The sequence below is a fragment of the Mobula hypostoma genome, chromosome X1, assembly GCF_963921235.1.
Source record: "Mobula hypostoma chromosome X1, sMobHyp1.1, whole genome shotgun sequence".
In the NCBI taxonomy this organism is placed as follows: domain Eukaryota; kingdom Metazoa; phylum Chordata; class Chondrichthyes; order Myliobatiformes; family Myliobatidae; genus Mobula; species Mobula hypostoma.
In genome coordinates, this window is record NC_086128.1 from 4,985,984 (window position 1) to 5,007,852 (window position 21,869).

Consider the following 21,869-nt stretch of genomic DNA (forward strand, 5'->3'; position numbering starts at 1 on the left):
CTTGCTGTGTCTGTATGTTAACTTCCTGTACTTCACATGTGGAGGATTGTCTGCCTCCTATCAGAGCTTGTGCCGCCATTGAATGACATTTGATGGAGCTGCATTGATTTTGGCTGGTTACTTCAGCTGTGAACAATCCCTGGGAGTAGTTCAGTGACAGGGTTTGCTTTTCTGTATCTATCCAAAATCTTGGACTTTGTGCCTTAAATTTTATAATTCCTCAGATATCATTTCTTTTACAGGATTGTTAACATTTTGTATGATGACTGATATAGTGTGCTCTCAATTTGTATTTTGTTCTTCGTAGTGGATCAGGCATATGGACACCAACGGCAAGTATTATTACTATAATCCAGATGAAGACAAGTCAGAGTGGGAACTTCCACAGGTAAGGAATGGTTATAGTTATTGGAAATTGAACCATAAAGGAACCCTGATTGATAATTCCATTATAGAGTATCCATATTGCTTAGATTTTGTTCCTAACTATATTAAAAAGTTGTTTTGTAAAGACTCTGATGGAATTGCACCCATTCCAATGCACACACACGCGGCAGGCAACATCTATGGAAAAGAGCAAACAGTGGACTCTTCTTCATCTTGGCCTGAAACATTGACTGTTTACTCTTTTGCGTAGTTGCTACCTGACCTGCTGCGTTTCTCCAGCATTTTGTGTTTGTGTATTCCTTTGGATTTTCAGCATCTGCAAACTTCTTTTGTGTCCAATGCATTACCAGCCCAGAAAATTGGGTTTTCAGATGTAGGTATCATTACCTCAATGTTGTCTATGTATGCGATGAGATTGTCAATACCCCTGACACCCTCTTCTCAATTAACTGATATTGGCTAGAAAGAACAACAATCTGCAAATTAGTGAACAGGAATGGGGCAAGAACAGTGGAAGTAGACAAAACAAAAGTTTTTGTTCTTGCCTTGTGGTTGCAAGAATGGAGGTGGCCATTTTGTGAAAATGTTCTTGCAGTCGCCATTTTGTGAACTATTTGGTGAACTCATTCTTGCTCAGCGATAGCTTAATCAGAGCAGTTGAATGTGGATGCAAGTAGTTTAAACCTGAGATAATTCTCAGATAAGAAGCTGTTTACTATGAAAAATGGCAGGTTCTCAGAAGGAACAGCCTGTGATCTCGTTATCTGAGCCCAGGGTTTGGCTGACCTGGTCAGACTAGTTTGAATCAGTCTAAGTCGGACTGAAACGAAAGAAGTTGCCGAAGTATAAGGCTGAAGGAAACAGCCATAAAGCAATTCTGCTTGTAACCTTGGGCCACATCCATTGAGAAGCTGACACAGGTCAGTCAGATGACCTTGGGCCAATGAAATTGAAACATCATAGATTGATCTGATAAGAAAGGTGTAAGAACGGAGGATTTTGGGAGCGCAGGAAGTGACAACTCTGTGGAGACCAACCATTGCAGATGACCCCACGGGAATTGTGGCAATTAGTCATAGTCATAGTAGTCATAGTCATACTTTATTGATCCCGGGGGAAATTGGTTTTCGTTACAGTTGCACCATAAATAGTAATAGAACCATAAATAGTTAAATAGTAATATGTAAATTATGCCAGGAAATAAGTCCAGGACCAGCCTATTGGCTTAGGGTGTCTGACCCTCCAAGGGAGGAGTTGTAAAGTTTGATGGCCACAGGCAGGAATGACTTCCTATGACGCTCTGTGCTGCATCTCGGTGGAATGAGTCTCTGGCTGAATGTACTCCTGTGCCCAACCAGTACATTATGTAGTGGATGGGAGACATTGTCCAAGATGGCATGCAACTTGGACAGCATCCTCTTTTCAGACATCACCGTGAGAGAGTCCGGTTCCATCCCCACAACATCACTGGCCTTATGAATGAGTTTGTTGATCCTGTTGGTGTCTGCTACCCTCAGCCTGCTGCCCCAGCACACAACAGCAAACATGATAGCACCAGCCACCACAGACTTGTAGAACATCCTCAGCATCGTCCGGCAGATGTTAAAGGACCTCAGTCTCCTCTGGAAATAGAGACAGCCCTGACCCTTCTTGTAGACAGCCTCAGTGTTCTTTGACCAGTCCAGTTTATTGTCAATTCGTATCCCCGGGTATTTGTAATCCTCCACCGCGTCCACACTGCCCCCCTGGATGGAAACGGGTCACCGGTACCTTAGCTCTCCTCAGGTCTACCAACAGCTCCTTAGTCTTTTTCCACATTAAGCTGCAGATAATTCTGCTCAGACCATGTGACAAAGTTTCCTACTGTAGCCCTGTACTCAGCCTCATCTCCCTTGCTGATGCATCCAACTATGGCAGAATCATCTGAAAACTTCTGAAGATGACAAGACTCTGTGCAGTAGTTGAAGTCCGAGGTGTAAATGGTGAAGAGAAAGGGAGACAAGACAGTCCCCTGTGGAGCCCCAGTGCTGCTGATCACTCTGTCGGACACACAGTGTTGCAAGCACACGTATGAGACTACATCGAGACTACGAGGAATGTCTGACCAGAGTAGACTACTTTTCATAGGTACTTTTCTCCTTTTTGACTGTTCATGGAGGGTCAGGGAAACCTAATACGTGTGCACATAGGTTTTTAGTTCTGTAAATTTACACATCTGTTAGCTGAGCCAATAAAGGTACTTCTCAGTAAATACAGATACTCTCTGTGCCTAACTGATCATTATTACTGAGAGTTAATACTTGAGGGTTAATCCTTGTAACACTGGTGAATAACCTGCAATGTGCTTTGCACTTACTCCCCAATGAGGAGCTAATCGTGCACTAAATTGCCAGGTTGGTTTGTGTTCTGTTTCTACAGCAGTTTAGTTATAGCAGGTTGAATGCCTAGAGCAATGTTTCCCTGCAGAGACCCAAGTTCTGCTGCCAAATGCAGTATGAAACTGTTGCAGTGAGTGGAGTTGTAGGGGGATGCAAGAGATTCTGCAGATGCTTGAAATCTTGAGCAGCATTCACAAAATGCTGGAGGAATGCAGCAAGTCAAGCAGCATCATTGGAGGGAAATGAACAGATGACATTTTGGCCCAAGATCCTGATGAAATGGATAATGAGGTTGTGAGGGTGGTACAGGAGGAAGAAGCTAATAATGGCATCAGCCTATTCTATAAACCTATTGAGGGAAAGTGTGTATGGAACTGGAGGAGACAGCAGAGGTACTTAATGAATACTTTGTTTCATTATTCCCTACGGAAAAGGATCTTGGCGATTGTAGGGATGACTTACAGTGGACTGAAAAGCTTGAGCCTACAGACAGTAAGAAAGAGAATGTGCTGGAGCTTTGGGAAAGCATCAAATTGGATAAATCTACAGGACCGGACGAGATGTACCCCAGGCTACTATTGGAGGCGAAGGAGGAGGTTGCTGAGCCTCTGGCAATGAGCTTTGCATCATCAATGGGGACGGGAGAGGTTCTGGAGGATTGGAGGGTTTCAGATGTTGTTCCCTTAATGAAGAAAGGGAGTAGAGATATCCCAGGAAATTATAGACCAGTGAATCTTATTTCAGTGGTTGGAAAGCTGATGGAAAAGATCCTGAGAGGCAGGATTTCTGAACATTTGGAGAGGCATAATATGATTAGGAATAGTCAGCATGGCTTTGTCAAAGGCAGGTCATGCCTTACGAGCCTGATTGAATTTTTTTTTTTGAGGATGTGACTAAACACATTGACGAAGGAAGAGCCGTAGATGTAGTGTATATGGATTTCAGCAAGGCATTTGATAAGGTACCCCATGCAAGACTTATTGAGAAAGTAAGGAGGCACGGGATCCAAGGGGACCTGGCTTTGTGGATCCAGAATCAGCTTGCCCACAGAAGGCAAAGAGTGGTTGTAGACGGTCTATATTCTGCATGGAGGTCCGTGATCAGTGGTGTGCCTCAGGGATCTGTTCTGGGACCGCTTCTCTTTGTGATTTTTATAAATGACCTGGATGAGGAAGTGGAGGGATGGATTAGTAAATTTGCTGATGACACAAAGGTTGGGGGTGTTGTGGATAGTGTTAGAGGGCTGTCAGAGGTTACAGCGGGACAATGTAGATGATGTGCTCAGTTCTGTTCACCTCACTACAGGAAGGATGTGGAAACCATAGAAAGGGTGCAGAGGAGATTTATAAGGATGTTACCTGGATTGGGGAGCATGCCTTATGAGAATAGGTTGAATGAACTCTGCCTTTTCTCCTTGGAGCGATGGAGGATGAGAGGTGACCTGATAGAGGTATATAAGATGATGAGAGGCATTGATCGTGTGGATAGTCAGAGGCTTTTCCCCAGGGCTGAAATGGTTAGCACGACAGGACACAGTTTTAAGGTGCTTGGAAGTAGGTACAGAGGAGATGTCAGGGGTAAGTTTTTTACACTGAGAGTGGTGAGTGTGTGGAATGGGCTGCCGGCGACAGTGGTGGAGGTGGATATGATAGGGTCTTTTAAGAGATGCCTGGATAGGTACATGGAGCTTCGAAAAATAGAGGGCGCTGGTAACCCTAGGTAATTTCTCAAGTAAGTACACAGTTGGCACAGCATTGTGGGCCAATGGGCCTGTAATGTGCTGTAGGGTTTCTATGTTTCTATTACACAAAGATGTTGAAGGCTAGTGGTGGCCTAACATGAATCTGTGGGATTGCAGGGATAGAAAATGTCTGTACCTGCAGGATGAGTTGTTTTGAGAAGCATTGACCTCAAACATTTATTGCGGAACATCAGTCGGCTATATCTGATCTTCAAAAATTCGCGCAACAAAGTGAGCTTAAGATGGGGAAAATCGAAGAAACAATTAATGTAATGAAGAAGAAACTTGACTTTTTGACTTTTAAAAACTCTGACTTGGAATCTAGAATGCGACGGCAGAATTTACGAATGATCGGCGTGAGGGAAGCTGTTGAAGCCAACAACCCCATGAAATATTTCTCCCAACTTTTAAAAGATGCATTCCCTACTGTATTTCCTGACCAACCACCGCTACTGGATCGTGTTCACAGAATCCCATCATACTCGTCTAGGTCAGATAGACCTAGGCATGTTATTTTACGTTTTCATTATTTTCAAGACAAGGAGAGACTGTTTCGATTCGCTCGATCTAAAGGTTTCATTGATTTTTCGGATCTTAAGTTCCGATTCGTGGAAGATTTCAGTAAACCAATCTGGGACCAACGGGTCCGTTACAGATCCGTGATGTCGGAATTCTATAAGATGGATTTAAGACCAGCGCTGCTGTACCCTGCACGTCTAAGGATTCGCATGTTAGATGGAGCCCTTCGTTTTTTTGATTCTCCATCGGATGCCCAGAGTTATCTGGATCAACTTTCATCTTCAACATCTTAATTGCCTTTTTTTAATTATCTCCGTTGATCGGAGGCTGTGAATTGGTTGGGTTTAACTTTTCTGTGCCCTATTTGGGCAGAAAAGTTTACTTTCGATTTCTTAATATGGCTGCTAAACTTTCTTTTTAACTGCGTCATTTCTTTCTTTTCCCAGGGGATTCTGGGTGGTTACTTCCCTTTTGTCATCTTACGTATTTCCTGTGTGGCCTTAAATTTTGTAGTTTTTTTTAAATTTTATTCTGTTTTGCTTTTTATAATCACTTTATTTTAATAATCCTATTTTTTCTTGTTGCTGTGTCTATTCATGAGTTTGAGGTTTATTGTGGTTTTTTTTTAATATATATTTTCTGGCTTTTGTTCTGTTCTGTGTGTATTTTAATTAAGCTAACTTTTTTTTACTTATTTTTTTACTGTTTTACAATTAGCTGATCCTTTTCATATTTATACCTTTTTTTTAGGGAGCGTATACCGGAAGTCATGGGGGTAGTTTTAGCGCTTGCTTCTTTCTGGCGGGTCTGCTTTAGATTTTGCCTTGGGGTCTTGGGGCGGGGGTGGTGGGAGGGGCTTCACGTTTTAGTTTGTTTCTCTTTGGGCTATATACATTATTGAAGTACTGGTTGCGTCCTTTTCCCCGGTATCTTTTGTATGTTCTGTTTCCTCTCCGGGTTTGTGGGTCGCGCCTATCGTCAATCCTCCTTGTTGTGGGTTGACTTTAGGATTTATGGAGTCTATTATTAATTTTGTCTCCTGGAATACTAATGGTCTTAATCATCCTATTAAAAGGAAAAAAGTTTTTAAAGTGTTCCGGAGACTTAAAGCACAAATTTTATTTTTACAAGAGACCCATGTACGGAGGGGGGACAGACTACGTTTTTTCAAATTCTGGAAGGGACAACAATTTCATTCGAACTCCAATGCTAAGATTCGAGGCGTCTCTATTTTTATAGATTCCTCAGTTACTTTTACACAACAGGATATTATCTCTGATCCGAATGGTAGATTTTTATTGGTTAGTGGTTTACTATTTAATAAAAAAGTAGTTTTGGTTAATGTTTATGCTCCTAATATGGATTGTCCGGAATTTTATAAATCATTGTTTGATCAGTTTCCGAATTTGAACGAGTTTTCATTGATTTGGGGCGGAGATCTTAATACCTGTTTATCTCCAGCTTTGGACCGTTCGGCTCCTTTACGGACTTTACCTAATAAATCTGCAAATTTGATTAATTTTTTCCTTTCTGATTCTGGGTCGACGGACATTTGGCGTTTTCTGCATCCTCAGGAAAAAGATTTTTCCTTCTTTTCACATGTTCATCATTCCTATTCAAGAATTGATTATTTTTTCATTGATTCTCGTCTCATTCCTTCAGTGATTAAATGTGATTATGATTCTATAACCATTTCGGATCATGCTCCACTTAAGCTTTCTATTAAAATTATGGCCAATATACCAAACAATAGACAATGGCGTTTTAATTCGCTATTGCTTCAGGACTCGGACTTTGTTAATTTTATAAATGAACAGATTGAGCTTTTTTTTACAATTAACCATACAGAAGATATTTCGGTTCACACTCTTTGGGACACTTTTAAAGCCTATATTCGGGGTCAGATTATTTCGTATTCCGTTGCTTTGAGGAAGAAACAGAAGCAGGAGGAGATGGCAATTGTGGACAAGATTAAAGAAATTGATAAGAAATATGTTATGGCTCCTTCTGAGGAGTTATACAAACAAAGAACTGAACTTCAAATGGAACACAGTTTACTACTCTCGTCCTCGATTGTAAACCAATTAAAGAAAACAAGAAGTGATTTTTATGTTCACAGTGATAAAATTGGCAAGCTGCTGGCTAATCAATTGAAATCTAATTATGTTAAATCTCAAATCAATCAGATTTATAACCAGGATATGTCTTCTTTATTAGATACTTCCATTACAATGGATGAGATTAAGAATGTTATTTTTTCTATGAATCTGGGGAAAGCTCCTGGCCCTGATGGGTTTACCGTTGAGTTTTATAAGTGTTTTGCTTCTTTATTGATTCCTTGGCTCTATAAGGTTTTTGAGGCTTCTTTGAAACTTGGTAAACTTCCGGAATCTTTTAATAGAGCATCAATTTCTCTAATACTAAAGAAGGATAAAGACCCTGCTCAATGTGCATCTTATAGACCAATATCTTTATTAAATGTTGATTCTAAAGTTTTTTCTAAGTTATTAGCAAATAGACTAGAAAAAGTACTTCCTTCTATTATTTCGGAAGACCAAATGGGTTTTATTAAAGGTCGTTACTCTTTTTATAATATTCGTACATTGTTAAATATCGTTTATACTCCCTCACAAAATGTTCCTGAGTGTGTTATTTCTTTAGATGCCGAGAAAGCTTTTGATAGAGTAGAATGGCCTTATTTATTTAAGGTGCTTGAAATGTTTAATTTTAGCTTGAAATTTATATCCTGGATTAAACTGTTATATCACTCCCCTGTAGCCTCGGTTCGTACTAACTCTTTAAACTCACCTTTTTTTCCTCTCTTTCGTGGTACTCGACAAGGCTGTCCTCTTAGTCCCCTATTATTTGATATTGCATTAGAACCTCTTGCAATTGCTATTCGAGAATCTTCAAATATTACTGGGATAACTCGGGGATTAAAGTCCCATAAATTATCACTCTATGCTGATGATTTACTTTTATATATTTCTAATCCTGAGAGATCCATTCCTGCTGTTTTAGAGTTATTAGCACAATTTGGTCTTTTCTCAGGTTATAAATTAAATCTTAGTAAGAGTGAACTTTTTCCGATTAATAAACATCTTCCCTTATATTATAAATTTCCATTTAAATTGATTAATAATTACTTTTCATATCTTGGGATTAAAATTACTTGTAAACATAAAGATTTATTTAAGACTAACTTTTTACCATTAATAGACCATATTACTCAACTTTCATCTAAATGGTTTCCCTTATATTTAACTTTGATTGGTCGTATTAATGCAGTTAAGATGTTTTTTTTGCCAAAATTTTTATATGTGTTTCAGGCATTACCAATTTTCGTTCCTAAATCTTTTTTTGATAAAGTTGACTCTAAAATTTCTTCATTTATTTGGCAGAATAAGAATCCGAGACTGGGTAAAATACATTTACAGAAAGCTAAGAGAGATGGAGGTTTAGCATTACCTAACTTTAGATTTTATTATTGGGCTATTAATATTCGACATATGAAATTTTGGTTACTTGACCGGGACATACTATCTATTCCTAAATGGGTAGCATTGGAATTACAATCTGTTCAGGGTTATACACTTGGTTCTATTTTAGGTTCCTCTCTTCCTTTTGATTCGAAACGTCTTAAGCAGGTCTCTAACCCGATAGTTAAATATGCTTTGCGCATTTGGTTTCAATTCAGAAAATTTTTTGATCTTAATCAATTCGGGTTAGCGATTCCTATTTTAGGTAACATATTTTTTCCTCCCTCTTTTACGGATCGCGCTTTTCAAACTTGGAAGACTAAGGGTATTTTACGGTTTTTGGATTTATTTTTAGATGGTTCCCTTATGTCTTTTGAACAATTATCTAATAAATATAACTTATCAAGAATACATTTTTTTAGATATTTACAAGTTAGAAATTTCCTAAGTACTATACTTTCTTCCTTTCCAATGCTTCCTCCTATATATATTTTAGATTCGATAATTAACCTTAATCCATGTCAGAAAGGTGCATCGGCTATGATTTATAATATTATTATGAAACTTAGGAAAGCTCCATTTGATAAGATTAGGGTAGATTGGGAACAGGAATTGGGGCTTACCATTTCTGTGGATGATTGGGGGCAGATTTTACAATTAGTTAATACTTCCTCTATTTGTGCTAAACATTCCCTAATTCAATTTAAAGTGGTTCATAGAGCACATATGTCCAAAGATAAGTTAGCGCGTTTTTACTCGCATATTAATCCTTTCTGTGATAGATGTTCGGGGCAGATAGCCTCTTTAACTCATAAGTTTTGGTCTTGCCCTACTTTGGAAACTTTTTGGAGAGATATTTTCAATATTATTTCTAAGGTATTAAATATAGATATCTCTCCTCACCCTATTACTGCTATCTTTGGACTACCTAAAATTTCTAGTAATCTTTCCCCTTCAGCCCGTAGAATGATTGCATTTCTTACTTTAATGGCGAAAAGATGTATTTTACAACATTGGAAAGAGCTTAATGCTCCAACTACCTTTTTTTGGTTTTCTCAGACGATTTTACGTTTGAATTTGGAGAAAATTAGAAGTAACCTTTATGATTCTTCATTTAAATTTGAACAGATTTGGGGACCTTTTATTCGATATTTTCATTTAATGTAATATTTACCCTTCTTGTTTTTTTTTCACTGTTTTTAATGGAGGTCGGGATTGAGGACGTGATTTTAAGTTTAACTCTGTTTGGTTTCAAGTTAGCCCATTGCTTTGCCTTGCTTTTAGTTAGCTGCACGGTGGGTTTTTTTGGGGGGTTTTTTTTTTCTTTTTTTTCCATTGATATATATAAAATTTAGTATACTATTATGTTATCTTGGTTTCTTATGCTTAAATTACATTGTTTGTAGTATTTTCTTTTTGGTATTGTTATCTTTTGGAATTTTATTATACTTTAACATTGTATTAATGTTTATATGGCTTACCTTTTTTGTATACTTACTCAATAAAAAGATTTAAAAAGAAAGAAAGAAAGAGAAGCATTGACCTGAGGGAATAGTCTTGTGAAGAACTGATTGAAGCAGTAGGAATAATTTATACAGCAGGATGTACAGTGCCTTGGAAAAAGTATTCAACCCACACAACTCTTTTCACATTTTTACTATCTCTTTTTCTAAATTTAAAATATATTGAAGTAGGATTTTTGAGCTAATCTACAAAGTATTATGCATCATGTCAAATCAAAAGAAAAATGCCAGTACCTGTCAACAATTTATGCACCATTTTGTTCACGCTTCATGGTTTAGAATTGACTTCCATCATTGACCCCTGTATAAAGGGCCACACCGCTATTTAGTTCAGTAACTCTCTTCAACCACACCATAATCTCACAAGCAGGGAAATGACTTTCCACAATGCCTTTTGCCACACGTTGCCCAAATCCATTCTCTAGCAAAGAATGGTGCTGAAACTGAGTCACGTGCATTGTTTTTATCAAATGGTCCAAAGATCAGGAAGCCTGTCAATCAAGAGGATAAAAGTGACTCTAATAAGTCACTGCAGACAATTTAAATTTACTCACTGGTGGCCCACCACACAAATCTTCCACTCCTAATCTGATTTGATCTTGGAATCTCCTCCCTTGGCGACATGATTGGCCATTTGAATCACGGCAGTTCTCCCTCCCCACCTCATTATCCATTTCATTCTCTAAGGACTACATGTGTACTTTCTGCAGATCCAGTTTTGTATACAGCACGACACGCAGTCTTTGAAGGCCACCATAGGTATGCATTGCAGGGCCTCCCACATTTATGCACGTGAAAGACTTCAACAATCCTAGGTGTGATACAATCAAAAACATTAATCTTTCATTAATGGGGTAACATTCAACTCTATTCTGCCAGTAACGAATATGCCCCATCTGAAGACAGATCTGAAAGGCAAAGACATCATGGCACAATGTACACTTGACTATAGAGTCACTCCAATCTTGACCTGTACATTACTGGATGACTCTTTCGTCATTCATTCATTATGTGCGATGTCATATCACATGGGTGATCATAGTCTTCCCATGACTGTGACTGTTCCTGGCAAACTTCTCTACAGAAGTGGTTTGCCAATGCTGCCTTCTGGGCAGCATCTTTACAAGACAGGTGACCCCAGCCATTATCAACACTCTTCAGAGATTGTCTGCCTGGTGTCAGTGGTCACATAACCAGGACCTGTGAGCACCAGCTGCTCGTACGACCATCCAGCACCTGCTCCTACAGCTTCAAGTGACCCTGATCAGGTGGAGGGAGGGCACTAAGCAGGTGCCCAATGGTGACCCACAGGCTAGCATAGGGAAGGAACGCCTTGCACCTCCTTTGGTAGAGACGTATCTCCATTCTGCCACCCATACTCTGTAGTAACATGCCTTAAAAAATCACTAAGATCTGGATGTACAGTTCTGATGATTGGCTGTGCCTTAGAGAGATGAATCCTTAATACAGTGAATTCTAGTTAATTGGGACACATCATGACCCGTACATTTTAGCTCAATTAAGCGGCTGACCCAATTAGCTGAAGTTTGGTGGAAATAGTTAAAAAGGTACATTTTTTAAAAAAAAGGCAAACTACCATTTAACTGAGTAACAAATTATGTATTTAAGTGAAATATAGAACACTATCAATACTACTACAGTACTATAAAACTGTTAATGATGGATCCAGTGTACCAGTGTGTGCTGCCGTGTTCTTTTGATTGACTGTAAATGAACAAAATCAGTGCAGACACCTGGTGCAGATAATGGACTGCCTTCCTACAATCTTCGAGATTATATTTGGCTAATCTTTATTTTCATCATAGCTTTCAAGATGATTGTCGATAGCTCAAAATTCCTCGTGGGTTCTAACTTTTGAAGACATGAAATAGTTTAATTTTCACTCTGGGCCATTTCTGGCACATCAAAACTTGGATGTTTGAAACCACAGAGAGCAAAGAAGTTCTGAATTGTCTTGTTGCTTATTGCTCACCAAATATCAGTGACAAAAATCATTTTTTTTTTTAAACACAAACACATGCAACTGAGACTATTTAAAAACTGCTCTGAGCATGGTGTAGTGTCTAATGGTCACACAAGTGCACTTGACTGTTTATAGTTAAAAGCTGTTTGGCAACAGTCTCCTGTACCAATTAAGTGGCATAGTGTCCCAGATAAAAGGAATCCCAGCTATTTTCTCGACTAGTTTTTATTCTTCAGGAGTTGTTCCAAATAAGTTGCTGGCCGATTTAACAAAATAGCCCAATTATCCAAAATCAGACGTACTTGTTTTCAGGACTTGGGATAGGATTTTCCCAGACTATGTATCTGATGCTAAGGTCTGGACTTGTAGAGGGATATACTTGCATCAAAGCTGGTACAGAGAATGATTTCTGTTTGATTAGGTTGATTTCTGGGATGACATAAAAAGAAAGATGTTCATCTGCACAATGAACCTGTACTCATTGAAATTTGGAAGAATGTGAGGTGATATATCTGAAACGTGCAGGGTTTTGAGGAGGATCGACTGAGTGATTGTTGGTGGAATATTTTCACTAGTTGTGGTATCTCAAACTTCAGGACTCGGGTTTAGAAATAAAGGCTCTTCCATTCCAGAATGTGTTGTCTTTCACCTAGTCATGACATTGTAATTCTTTAGCCAAGAGAGCTATGGTGATGGCTTCATTGAATGTATTCAATGCAGACAATTGAACAAAAGGGGAATCAAGGTATGTGGACAAAGTAGGAAAGTAACAAGACTGGTTCAGTCTCGATCTTATTGAATAATGGAGCGGACTTCATGGGCCAAATGACATAGTCCAGCTTCAGCTTCTTCTGTTCTTCTATTTAAAAGAAAAGTGGGCAGTCACACATTGGAACGTAATGGAATTTTCCATAAGTTAGCCAATCATATCCTTGCTAGCTCCTTGAGAACTGACTGTAAGGTGGGTGAGACGAGGGGTTTGGATGGTGCAGGAGCAGTCAGGTCAGGCTTGAGGGAAGGGGATTGTGAATCTCAGGAGTTCAATAAGTGAGCTGCAAAATTTAAATTGAAGTTTCCATAAGAAGAGCAGGAATTTTCCTCCAGTTCTCACAAAGAATCCATGACCTGTCTTGCATCGGATGTTTCCTGGGAACCTACCACAGTTGGGTGCCACCATCTCCTGGTCCTAGATTCCTGCCAATACCCACAGTCAGATTCCAGTGGGAGTGAGAATTGACCATTCAGAGCAACAGGTTTCTCTATCTCCACTGCAGCACACTATTTTCCTAGTTTTGTGGATTGTACATCATTGCACTCAATTCCCACTGCCCCTCACCAACTGAAATTCAGCTCTGAGCATTGCTGGATTGTGTGAGCATATGGGCACATGTGTACCTTTTGAACTAGGACTACTATGAATCAGTTTTTGGAGAAAGGATACTACCCTTTCTAGGTTTTGGGTCTGAAGAATTATAGGTTTTCTGGTAACAGACCAAATTTAGAAAGATTAGTCATAAAAATCTTGCATATGTTATAAACAGGCAAGATAGTATTCTATACAATTCGAAATAAAACCTCTTCTAGTGAGAAGAACTTGAACTGCTTCACTCCAGATCATTCTCTGGGGCAGTACATGCAGTGGCTCTTCTTACATTGTACCTGAAAAGAGATAACTGCTTCTTTATCCTGTGACAGAGAAACGATCATTTTATAAATGTCTAGATTGTATTTTTATGCATTACCAGCTGGTTGGATTAAGCAGACAATTTAATGCTTTTACCCCTTCCCCAGTATGAAGCTCACTCAAATCGACATAGTGCAGGAAATGGAATCGACCAAGAGGGAAATTTAGTTTTTTCAAACTGGCGCCATGGCCAGTCACTGAAAATGGTTCCACCACTACGCTCTGAACCTGAGGAGAAGGTAAGTGATGAATTATTCTGTCGGGCTCTGCAGGGTCATAGCCTTGAAGATCCCTCTTGTTTACCACAGTGTCACCTCGAGCACCAGGGTTCATATCCAAACTCATGAGATGAAAATCTTTTCTGACTTCTAGTTTAAACTTGAAATTAGTCCAACTGGGCTACTGTGCATGGGATTTTGATCTGGTGATGCGGGTGATCAGACCAGTGAATCTCTAACCATCCAAAGATATTTGGGGGTGGAGGCGGGTTTGAGTTGGAAATTAAATTTTGGAAATTGGCATTCTTGCCTCCAGTATGGATGGTGATGGGGTCAATTTAGAGTCAAATTGAAGCATTCTGTATGAACAGTGGTGTGGATGTTCATATCCAAGTGAACACAAACAAATATATAAGTGTTTGTTAAAATATTAAGTTTCAGTTGTATTCTGTATTATGGAGATATCACATAGATGTATACAATGCAAGCCTAGCACCTTAACGATCCCTGAGTCACATTTTCTATAGCAATTAACACAATCAACAATGGGACAGTTGTATTTGGTATTGAGTCTCTCCTATCATAATGAGAACAAAGAGCTGAGATCTTATATATGAAAATTAATTACGCATCATTCAGTTCATAATCCAAATAATAATTCCTCTCTGGGCATACAAATGGATGTGGATGTTTTAAAACTTAAATGATTCAATGAGAAACCCATGTAATATGTTCAAAGCAAAATGTGTATGTTTATATTTACATTGATTTATTTCCCCTTCAATGCTATGGATTGCACAATGGCCAAGATATTTGTATGTACATAGAAAATCTAGTCCACAATGACTGTAATTGTGCCTCATTCTTACTTGTGCTATTTGTGTGGGATTTATTTTATGACATTTTAACCATAAATGCCTAGTGTCTCTTTTGTCCCAGTTTTCTGAAGTAAATTAGGGGCAAAGAAAAACTTCAATGTTACAAAACATCCTCAAAAAGGACCATACAACAGCCAAAGAAGGAATCAGTTTGGAACACAGTTCATATCTGATGTTTTCGCATCTGACTTTGCTAAGTGCTGGATATAATTGTATACTTTGGGATCACTGAATTGACTTTCAATCTCAGTCCATTGTGCTAAATATGCCATGCTTCAAAGAATGAAGTAGATTTTAGAAATGGATTGAAATACGCAGCCAGTGTTGTATTGGCTTTTAGTACATATGATCAAAGATGATTTTCGATGCTGATGTGTTTAAAAGCTGAGTGAATCCATTATTTCATTCTTGACTTTGTGTAAGGCTCTTCCATATTTGGTTGAGAGATGCATCATGTCCAATATTGTTGGGGTAAAATGATTTGCAGATTTGGTGAGAATGTTTGGGACCTTCAGTTTTGCCCCCTGTAGAATGTTATGGTATCCCACAACTAAGGGAAAACAAGCAACTGACTGCAAATGAGTTTGAAATTAATTAATTTCTGTTCTGTTTTTTTAAGGCGTTATTCGCTATCCATAGGCGAAATGCGTCTGATTTTAGTGCTGAGCTTGCACTTGGGCACCGTGTTGAAATCCTGCTCCCTCACGTTAGTGCTTCCTGTTGTCTGTGAGGTCACCTCCTACTTCACACTGATCCACTTGCTGCAAATCCCATAACAGCTTGGCATGCTCATCAACTCCTCCGGAGTTTACTCCCTATGCATGGTGTTTCATTGGGGATCCTGTTCACTGATTACTTTTTAAAGTGCTGAGTTTCTAACATCTGAAAAGTCTTTTTTTTAAAATTATGGTCTCCACCTAGTGCCTGATCCCTTCTCAGCCCTTAACACTCCCTTGGTGTTAGCTGGAGCTGAGCAGCTTCACTGAGGCTCTGGCTGCTTTTAGTAGGATACCCTATAGATATAGCAAACTGCTGTGGGTATTTTCAGTTCTCATTCATCTCCAGCATGTAACTAATTTCTACCTCACTTGTAATGCAGCTATTTACTGGCAGTTTGATGTGCATGGGAAGTGAGCACATAGCTTTTGACTTCTCCCTCTGTGTGTGTTCACATGTGATTTCTCTTTCAATTGTTTAGTCCCAATCATTGGATAAAGCTGGAATTCTAAACAAAGCCAAGGTGGCAGATAACGGGAAGCGCATCAGGTGAGAAATGTTACTCGACGATGTCTTCCCAAGAGGTTTAGTGACATCGCAGTTCTTAAGTTAAATGTGTGGCTAAATTCAGTGAGTTTCAGTTTGCTTATGTGATAAGTAGGATGTTAATTAAAGCTCTGAAAGGCTGCTTCCTTCCTGCTCATTTCCTCACTTGCAAGTTAAGTATATGTGCAAGTTCACTGTATTAAAGTTTTATGTTGTTTCACCACATTGTACCAATTACTCTTTAGAACTTTGTTTTTTGGTACCTTCTATTCTGGTGTGATATTTAAGTGAAAAAGGCACATTCTTCTAACAGTTCCTTTGTGACATTATGGTAATATTTATGTCAGTCTTTTATATGCATTACTGTTGCAACCAGCGGGCTTTCTGCCATATTTGAACATCTTACCTAGTATTCATTTTTCCTTATGGTGCTTCAACAACAGATCGAGATAATCCTTTTCTGCCTGTTTCCTCTTGTTTAACTTAGTGATTACTTTCTTTATAGTCATGCACTGATGTAGGTCCAATCATATTGTGTTCTGTTACCAATTAACCACTATTATTGGAGGATCAAGTAGTTAGGAATAACAATATCAATTGTATAATTCATATTGTTATTACTAGCAGTTGATCCTTTTTTGATTACCTTCTCATTTTCAAAATCTGAGTCCATCTGGCCAATTAAAATGTTTCAGCATAGAAGATTAATGTGAATAATATTGTTTAGATTATCCACCTGATTAAAAATAGGAGACTGGCTTCTTGGTATCTGATCACAGGGTATCTGTGCCACAGTATGTATAAGGACAATTCCCTTTGAGACATTTGTATAGAATTTTTAAAAGTAATTGTTTGTGCTTCAGTGTGTTTCTTTACCAAACCCCTCTCCCATCCTCTCCCAAATATATTGGCTCTTATTGGAAATGTTCATTGCTTCTCATTGAGAGTCACCAAAGCCCACTTATGTGGATTGTAGGTATTAATTTCATAGTTTGTTGTTGTCCCAGCATAGTGCAGAAATACTGCATTGGTATTTAGCTGGTGAAGTGGGAAAAGGTGACTTTAAATATTTTCAATTACTGAAAAATCATTTCTGCCATCTGTCAGGATGTTGATTTTGGCTTCCATGTTCTTGATGTACTGTAGGCACCTGCCATTGGAAGATCTGTACTGGCTGTGCTAACCCATGAAATTAACCTTTATCCATTTAACTACCATGCAATAAGTTATTCCTGTTCTTGATTACTGTGATTCAAGATTCAAAATAGTTTATTTTCATTCTTCAGTACAGAGTAAACTGGACTGCAGGAAGTCATTGTTCACTCACTGACAAACACTGGCAATGGAACCTTTTCTTTCCTTTTCCCCTCAGTCAATCAGTGCAGGTCTATACTTATGCACCTAACAACTTTTCGAGCAATATTTTATGGAAACATTAAATTCTTGTCTGTTCATTTGGTTGGAAAATCTACAGTCAGCGAAATTGCTTTAGAGCATGTCCAATCCATTTCACTGATCCTTGGTTTGAATTTCAGGAAGAACTGGGCATCATCCTGGACTGTTCTGCAGGGAGGAATACTGACATTTTACAAAGATCCCAAGAATCAGTCTGCAGGGAGCCTGGTAATAACGTTTAGACTGCAATGCCATAAAAATCTAATAGAAATAATGAAACTGTGAGGGTCATTTGCACCAACTGGGCTGTAAGGTGACAGGGCAGATTGGCAACCGTTGTAGAGCTTGCTTGATTATTATTGCATTGAGATCTTTCAATAGATTTAATAACTGACAAAAATGAATTGACTTAATAGGCAATTTTAACATTGGTTGACATCTCCAAGGTGATTCAGGGAGGTCCTGTCGCTGCCTTTAAAGAGTTTGGACATTCTCCCCGTGACTGCCTGGGTTTCCTCCAGATGCTGTGGTTTCCTCCCATATTCCAAAGACTTATCAGCTAGTAGGTTAATTGGTCATTGTAAATTGTCTCAGGGTTAGGCTCGGGTTAAGACCATAAGATATTGGAGCAAAATTAAGCATTTGGCCCATTGAGTTTGCTCTGCCATTTCATCATGGCCGATCCATTTTTCTCCTCAGTCCCAATCTCATGCCTTCTTATCTCCCCCACCCACCTCACCATATATCTTAATGCCATGATCAATCAAGAACCTATCAAATTCTTCCTTAAATATACATAAAGACTTGGCCTCCACAGTCACCTGTGGCAAAGAATTTCACAGATTCACCATTCTCTGGCTAAAGAAATTCCTCCTCATCTCTAATTTAAAAGTACACCCTTCTACTTTGAGGCTGTGCCCTCTAGTCTTAAATGTTCCCACCATAGGAAAGATCCTCTCCACATCCACTCTGTCAAAACTTTCATCTTTCAATGAGGGTCTTTTAAGAGACTCTTGGATAGGTACATGGAGCTTAGAAAAATAGACAGCTATGTGTAACCCAAGGTAATTTCTAAAGCAAGTACATGTTTGGCTGAAGGGCCTGTATTGTGCTGTAGGTTTTCTATGTTCTTTGAGGTTACCCCTCATTCTACTAAATTCCAGTGAATACAGGCCCAGAGCCATCAAATACTCTTCATATGACAAGCCGTTTAGTCTTGGAATAATTTTCGTGAACCTCCTTTGTACCCTGTCCAGTTTCAGCACATCCTTTCTAAGATAAGGGTCCAAAAACTGCTAACAATGCTCCAAAGGAGGCCTCACCAGTGCTTTATAAAGTCTCAACATTACATCCTTGCTTTTATATTCTAGTCCTCTTGAAATGAATGCTAACATCACATTTGCCTTCCTCACCACAGACTCAACATGAAAATTAACCTTTAGAGAACCCTGCACATGGACTCCCAAATCCCTTTGCACCTCAGATTTTTGTAGTTTCTCTCTATTTAGAAAATAGTCAACCCTTTCGATTTCTTCTACCAAAGTGTATGACCATACACTTCCTGACACTGTATTCCATCTGCCATTTTTTGCCCATTCTCCTAATTTAAGTTCTTCTGTAGCCTCCCTATTTCCTCAAAACTACCTGCCCCTTCACCTATCTTTGTACCGTCTGCAAACTTTGCAACAAAGCCATCAATTCCATCATCCGAATCATTGACATATAATGTCAAAAGAATCTGTCTCAATACAGACCCCTACAGAACCCCTTTATTCCCACTCTTTGCTTCCTACCAATCAGCCACTACTTTATCCACTCTAGAATCTTTCCTGCAATACTATGGGCTCTTAGTTTGTTAAGCAGCCTTGTGTGGCACCCTGTCAAAGGCCTTCTGAAAATCCAAGTACACAACATCACCAATTCTTGCAACACACACAAAATGCTGGAGGGACTCAGCAGGCTAGGCAGCACCTAGGAAAAGAGTACAGTCGATGTTATGGCCCAAAACATTGACTGTAGTCTTTTTCTAGGTGCTGCCTGGCCTGCTGAGTTCCTCCAGCATTTTGTGTGTGTTGCTTGGATTTCCAGCATCTGCAGATATTCTCTTGTTTGTGATCAAATGATTCTTCTTTGTCTATCCTGCTTGTTATTTCTTTAAATAATTCCAACAGACTTGTCAGACAAGATTTTCCCTGCTGACTACTACCTATTTTATCTAGTGCCTCTAAGTACTCTGAAACTACAAGCTTAACAATGTTCCCAGCTACTGAGGTCAGACTGTATCCTTTCTTCTGCCTCCCCCTTCTTGAAGAGTAGAGTGACATTTGCAATTTTCCAATCTTCCAGAACCATTCCAGAAACTAATGATTTTTGAAAGGTCATTACTAATACCTCCACAATCTCTTCACCCACATCTGGGGTGTACACCATCTGATCCGGGTGACTTAATGATCTTCAGATCTTTGAGTTTCCCAAGAACCTTCTCTCTAGAAATGGTAACTTCATGTCCCCTGACACCTGGAACTTCCACCATACTGCTGGTGTCTTCCACAGTGAAGACTGATGCAAAATACTTATTCAGTTTGTCTGCTGTTTCCTTGTCGCCCCAGTACTACCACTCCAGCATTTTTTTTTCCAGTGGTCTGATATCCACTTGTGCCTCTTTTTTACACTTTATGTACCTGAAGAAACTTTGGGTGTCCTTTTTAATATTATTGGTATTCCATCTTTACCTTCTTACTGACTTTTTTTTTTAGGTGCCTTCTGTTCTTATAAGCTTCCCAATCCCCTAACTTCCCAGTAATTTTTGCTCTATTTAATGCTCTCTCTTTGATTTTTATATTGGCTTTGACTCCCCTTATTAGCCATGGTTGCATCTTGCCTTTAGAATTTTTACTTCCTCTTTTGGATGTATATATCCTGCGCCTTCCAAAAATTCCAGAAAATTCCGGCCAGTGCTGCTCTGTCATCATCCCAGCTAGTGTTCTTTTCCAGTCAATTCTCACCAACTCCTCTCTCGTGCCTTAACCCCTGTTAACTCAGGGGTTGCTGGGCAGTGTAGCTCAATGTGCCAAAACGCCCAATTCCACATCGTATCCCAATAATAAACGGATGCTGCAGCAACAACATTGAGAGAGAGTAAAAATCAATGCTTGATGGTTGGGGTGGACCTGGTGGATGAAGGCTTTGTTCCTGTGCTACATTCCTTTGTGACTTTATGTTTAACTGGACAAAGGAAGACCATTTGAAAAGGCCATGGTCAAGCACATGTGACCAAGATAGAAGAGACATTGCCTTCCAGGCTGAAAGAAGGGAGTAAGATTTTGCAAGAGGTTGGAATTGGAATAGACCTACGGAAGGAAAAGGGCATATAGGATTTAGAACATTGCAGGAATAAGTAAGGTGACAAATATAATTATAAGCACAATCTGAGGTATTCGGTACTGAAAGCTATACTCTGAATAAACTGCAGCATACAGAGAATGAGCAATGGAAGAGTTGAGATGCAGAGTGCCCAGTTATTGAATAATTGCATCTTGCAGTTCCTCTCCGTGGGCTTCCATCTGCTTTCACTTAAAAGACCATTAATTTTCACCCCTTAAATATGGCCTGATTTGGCACTTCTCAGCCAGACATGTCAACTCTACATACCCACCCCACTGCATGTTCCAGATCTGTGCGCCACCTTTCCCCCCACAGTGATGTCATGTTTTGGGAGAGGCCAACAAGCTGAATGAGTCATTTGTACGTTGTAGGATTATATATGATGAGTGATGTTGAATGACTGCCATTGAGCACATCCAATTTTCATTTAGTTGTGATCAGTTATCCTTCCCTCCTCACCCCATGCACTCTCAAAGTTCAAAGTAAATTTTATTATTAAATTACATATATGTCACCATATACAACCGTTGAATTTATTTTCTTGTGAGGATACTCAATAAGTCTAGAGAATAATAACCATAATAGAATCAATGAAAGACTGCCCAACTAGGGCAATCAACCAGAGTGCAGAAGACAACAAACTGTGCAAATACAAAAAAATAATAAATAAATGACAAATAAATATTGAGAACATGAGATGAAGTGTCCTTGAATGTGAGTCCATTGGTTTTGGGAATATTTCAATGATGGGGCAAGTGAGGTTGAGTGAAGTTATCCCCACTGGTTCAAGAGCCTAATGGTTGAGTGGTAATAACTGTTCCTAAATCTCGTGGTGTGGGTCCGGAGGCTCCTGTACCACCTTTCTGATGGCAGCAGTGAGAGGATATCATGTCCCTGATGATGGAGGCTACTTTCCTTCGACAACACTCCATGTAGATGTGCTCAATGGTGGGGAGGGTTTTACCTGTGATGGACTGGGCCGTATCCACTAACCCTTTGTAGGAGTTCTCATTCAAGGACTTTGGTGTTTTCATAA

General features: G+C 39.2%; 1 protein-coding gene across 7 annotated transcripts in view; it reads left to right on the forward strand.

Moving 5' to 3' along the window:
• Positions 1-21,869, forward strand: part of LOC134340352 (rho GTPase-activating protein 27-like) — a 280,428-nt gene that overhangs the window by 225,973 nt on the left and 32,586 nt on the right. For 6 of the 7 annotated variants that reach the window (XM_063037495.1, XM_063037492.1, XM_063037496.1 and 3 more), the window contains 5 exons: positions 308-388; positions 13,803-13,934; positions 15,411-15,497; positions 15,990-16,057; positions 17,590-17,677. In XM_063037495.1, coding sequence (XP_062893565.1) covers positions 308-388; positions 13,803-13,934; positions 15,411-15,497; positions 15,990-16,057; positions 17,590-17,677 — 456 coding nt within the window. The remainder of the gene's footprint in view (positions 1-307; positions 389-13,802; positions 13,935-15,410; positions 15,498-15,989; positions 16,058-17,589; positions 17,678-21,869) is intronic. The other variant, XM_063037494.1, reaches the window with a different exon arrangement.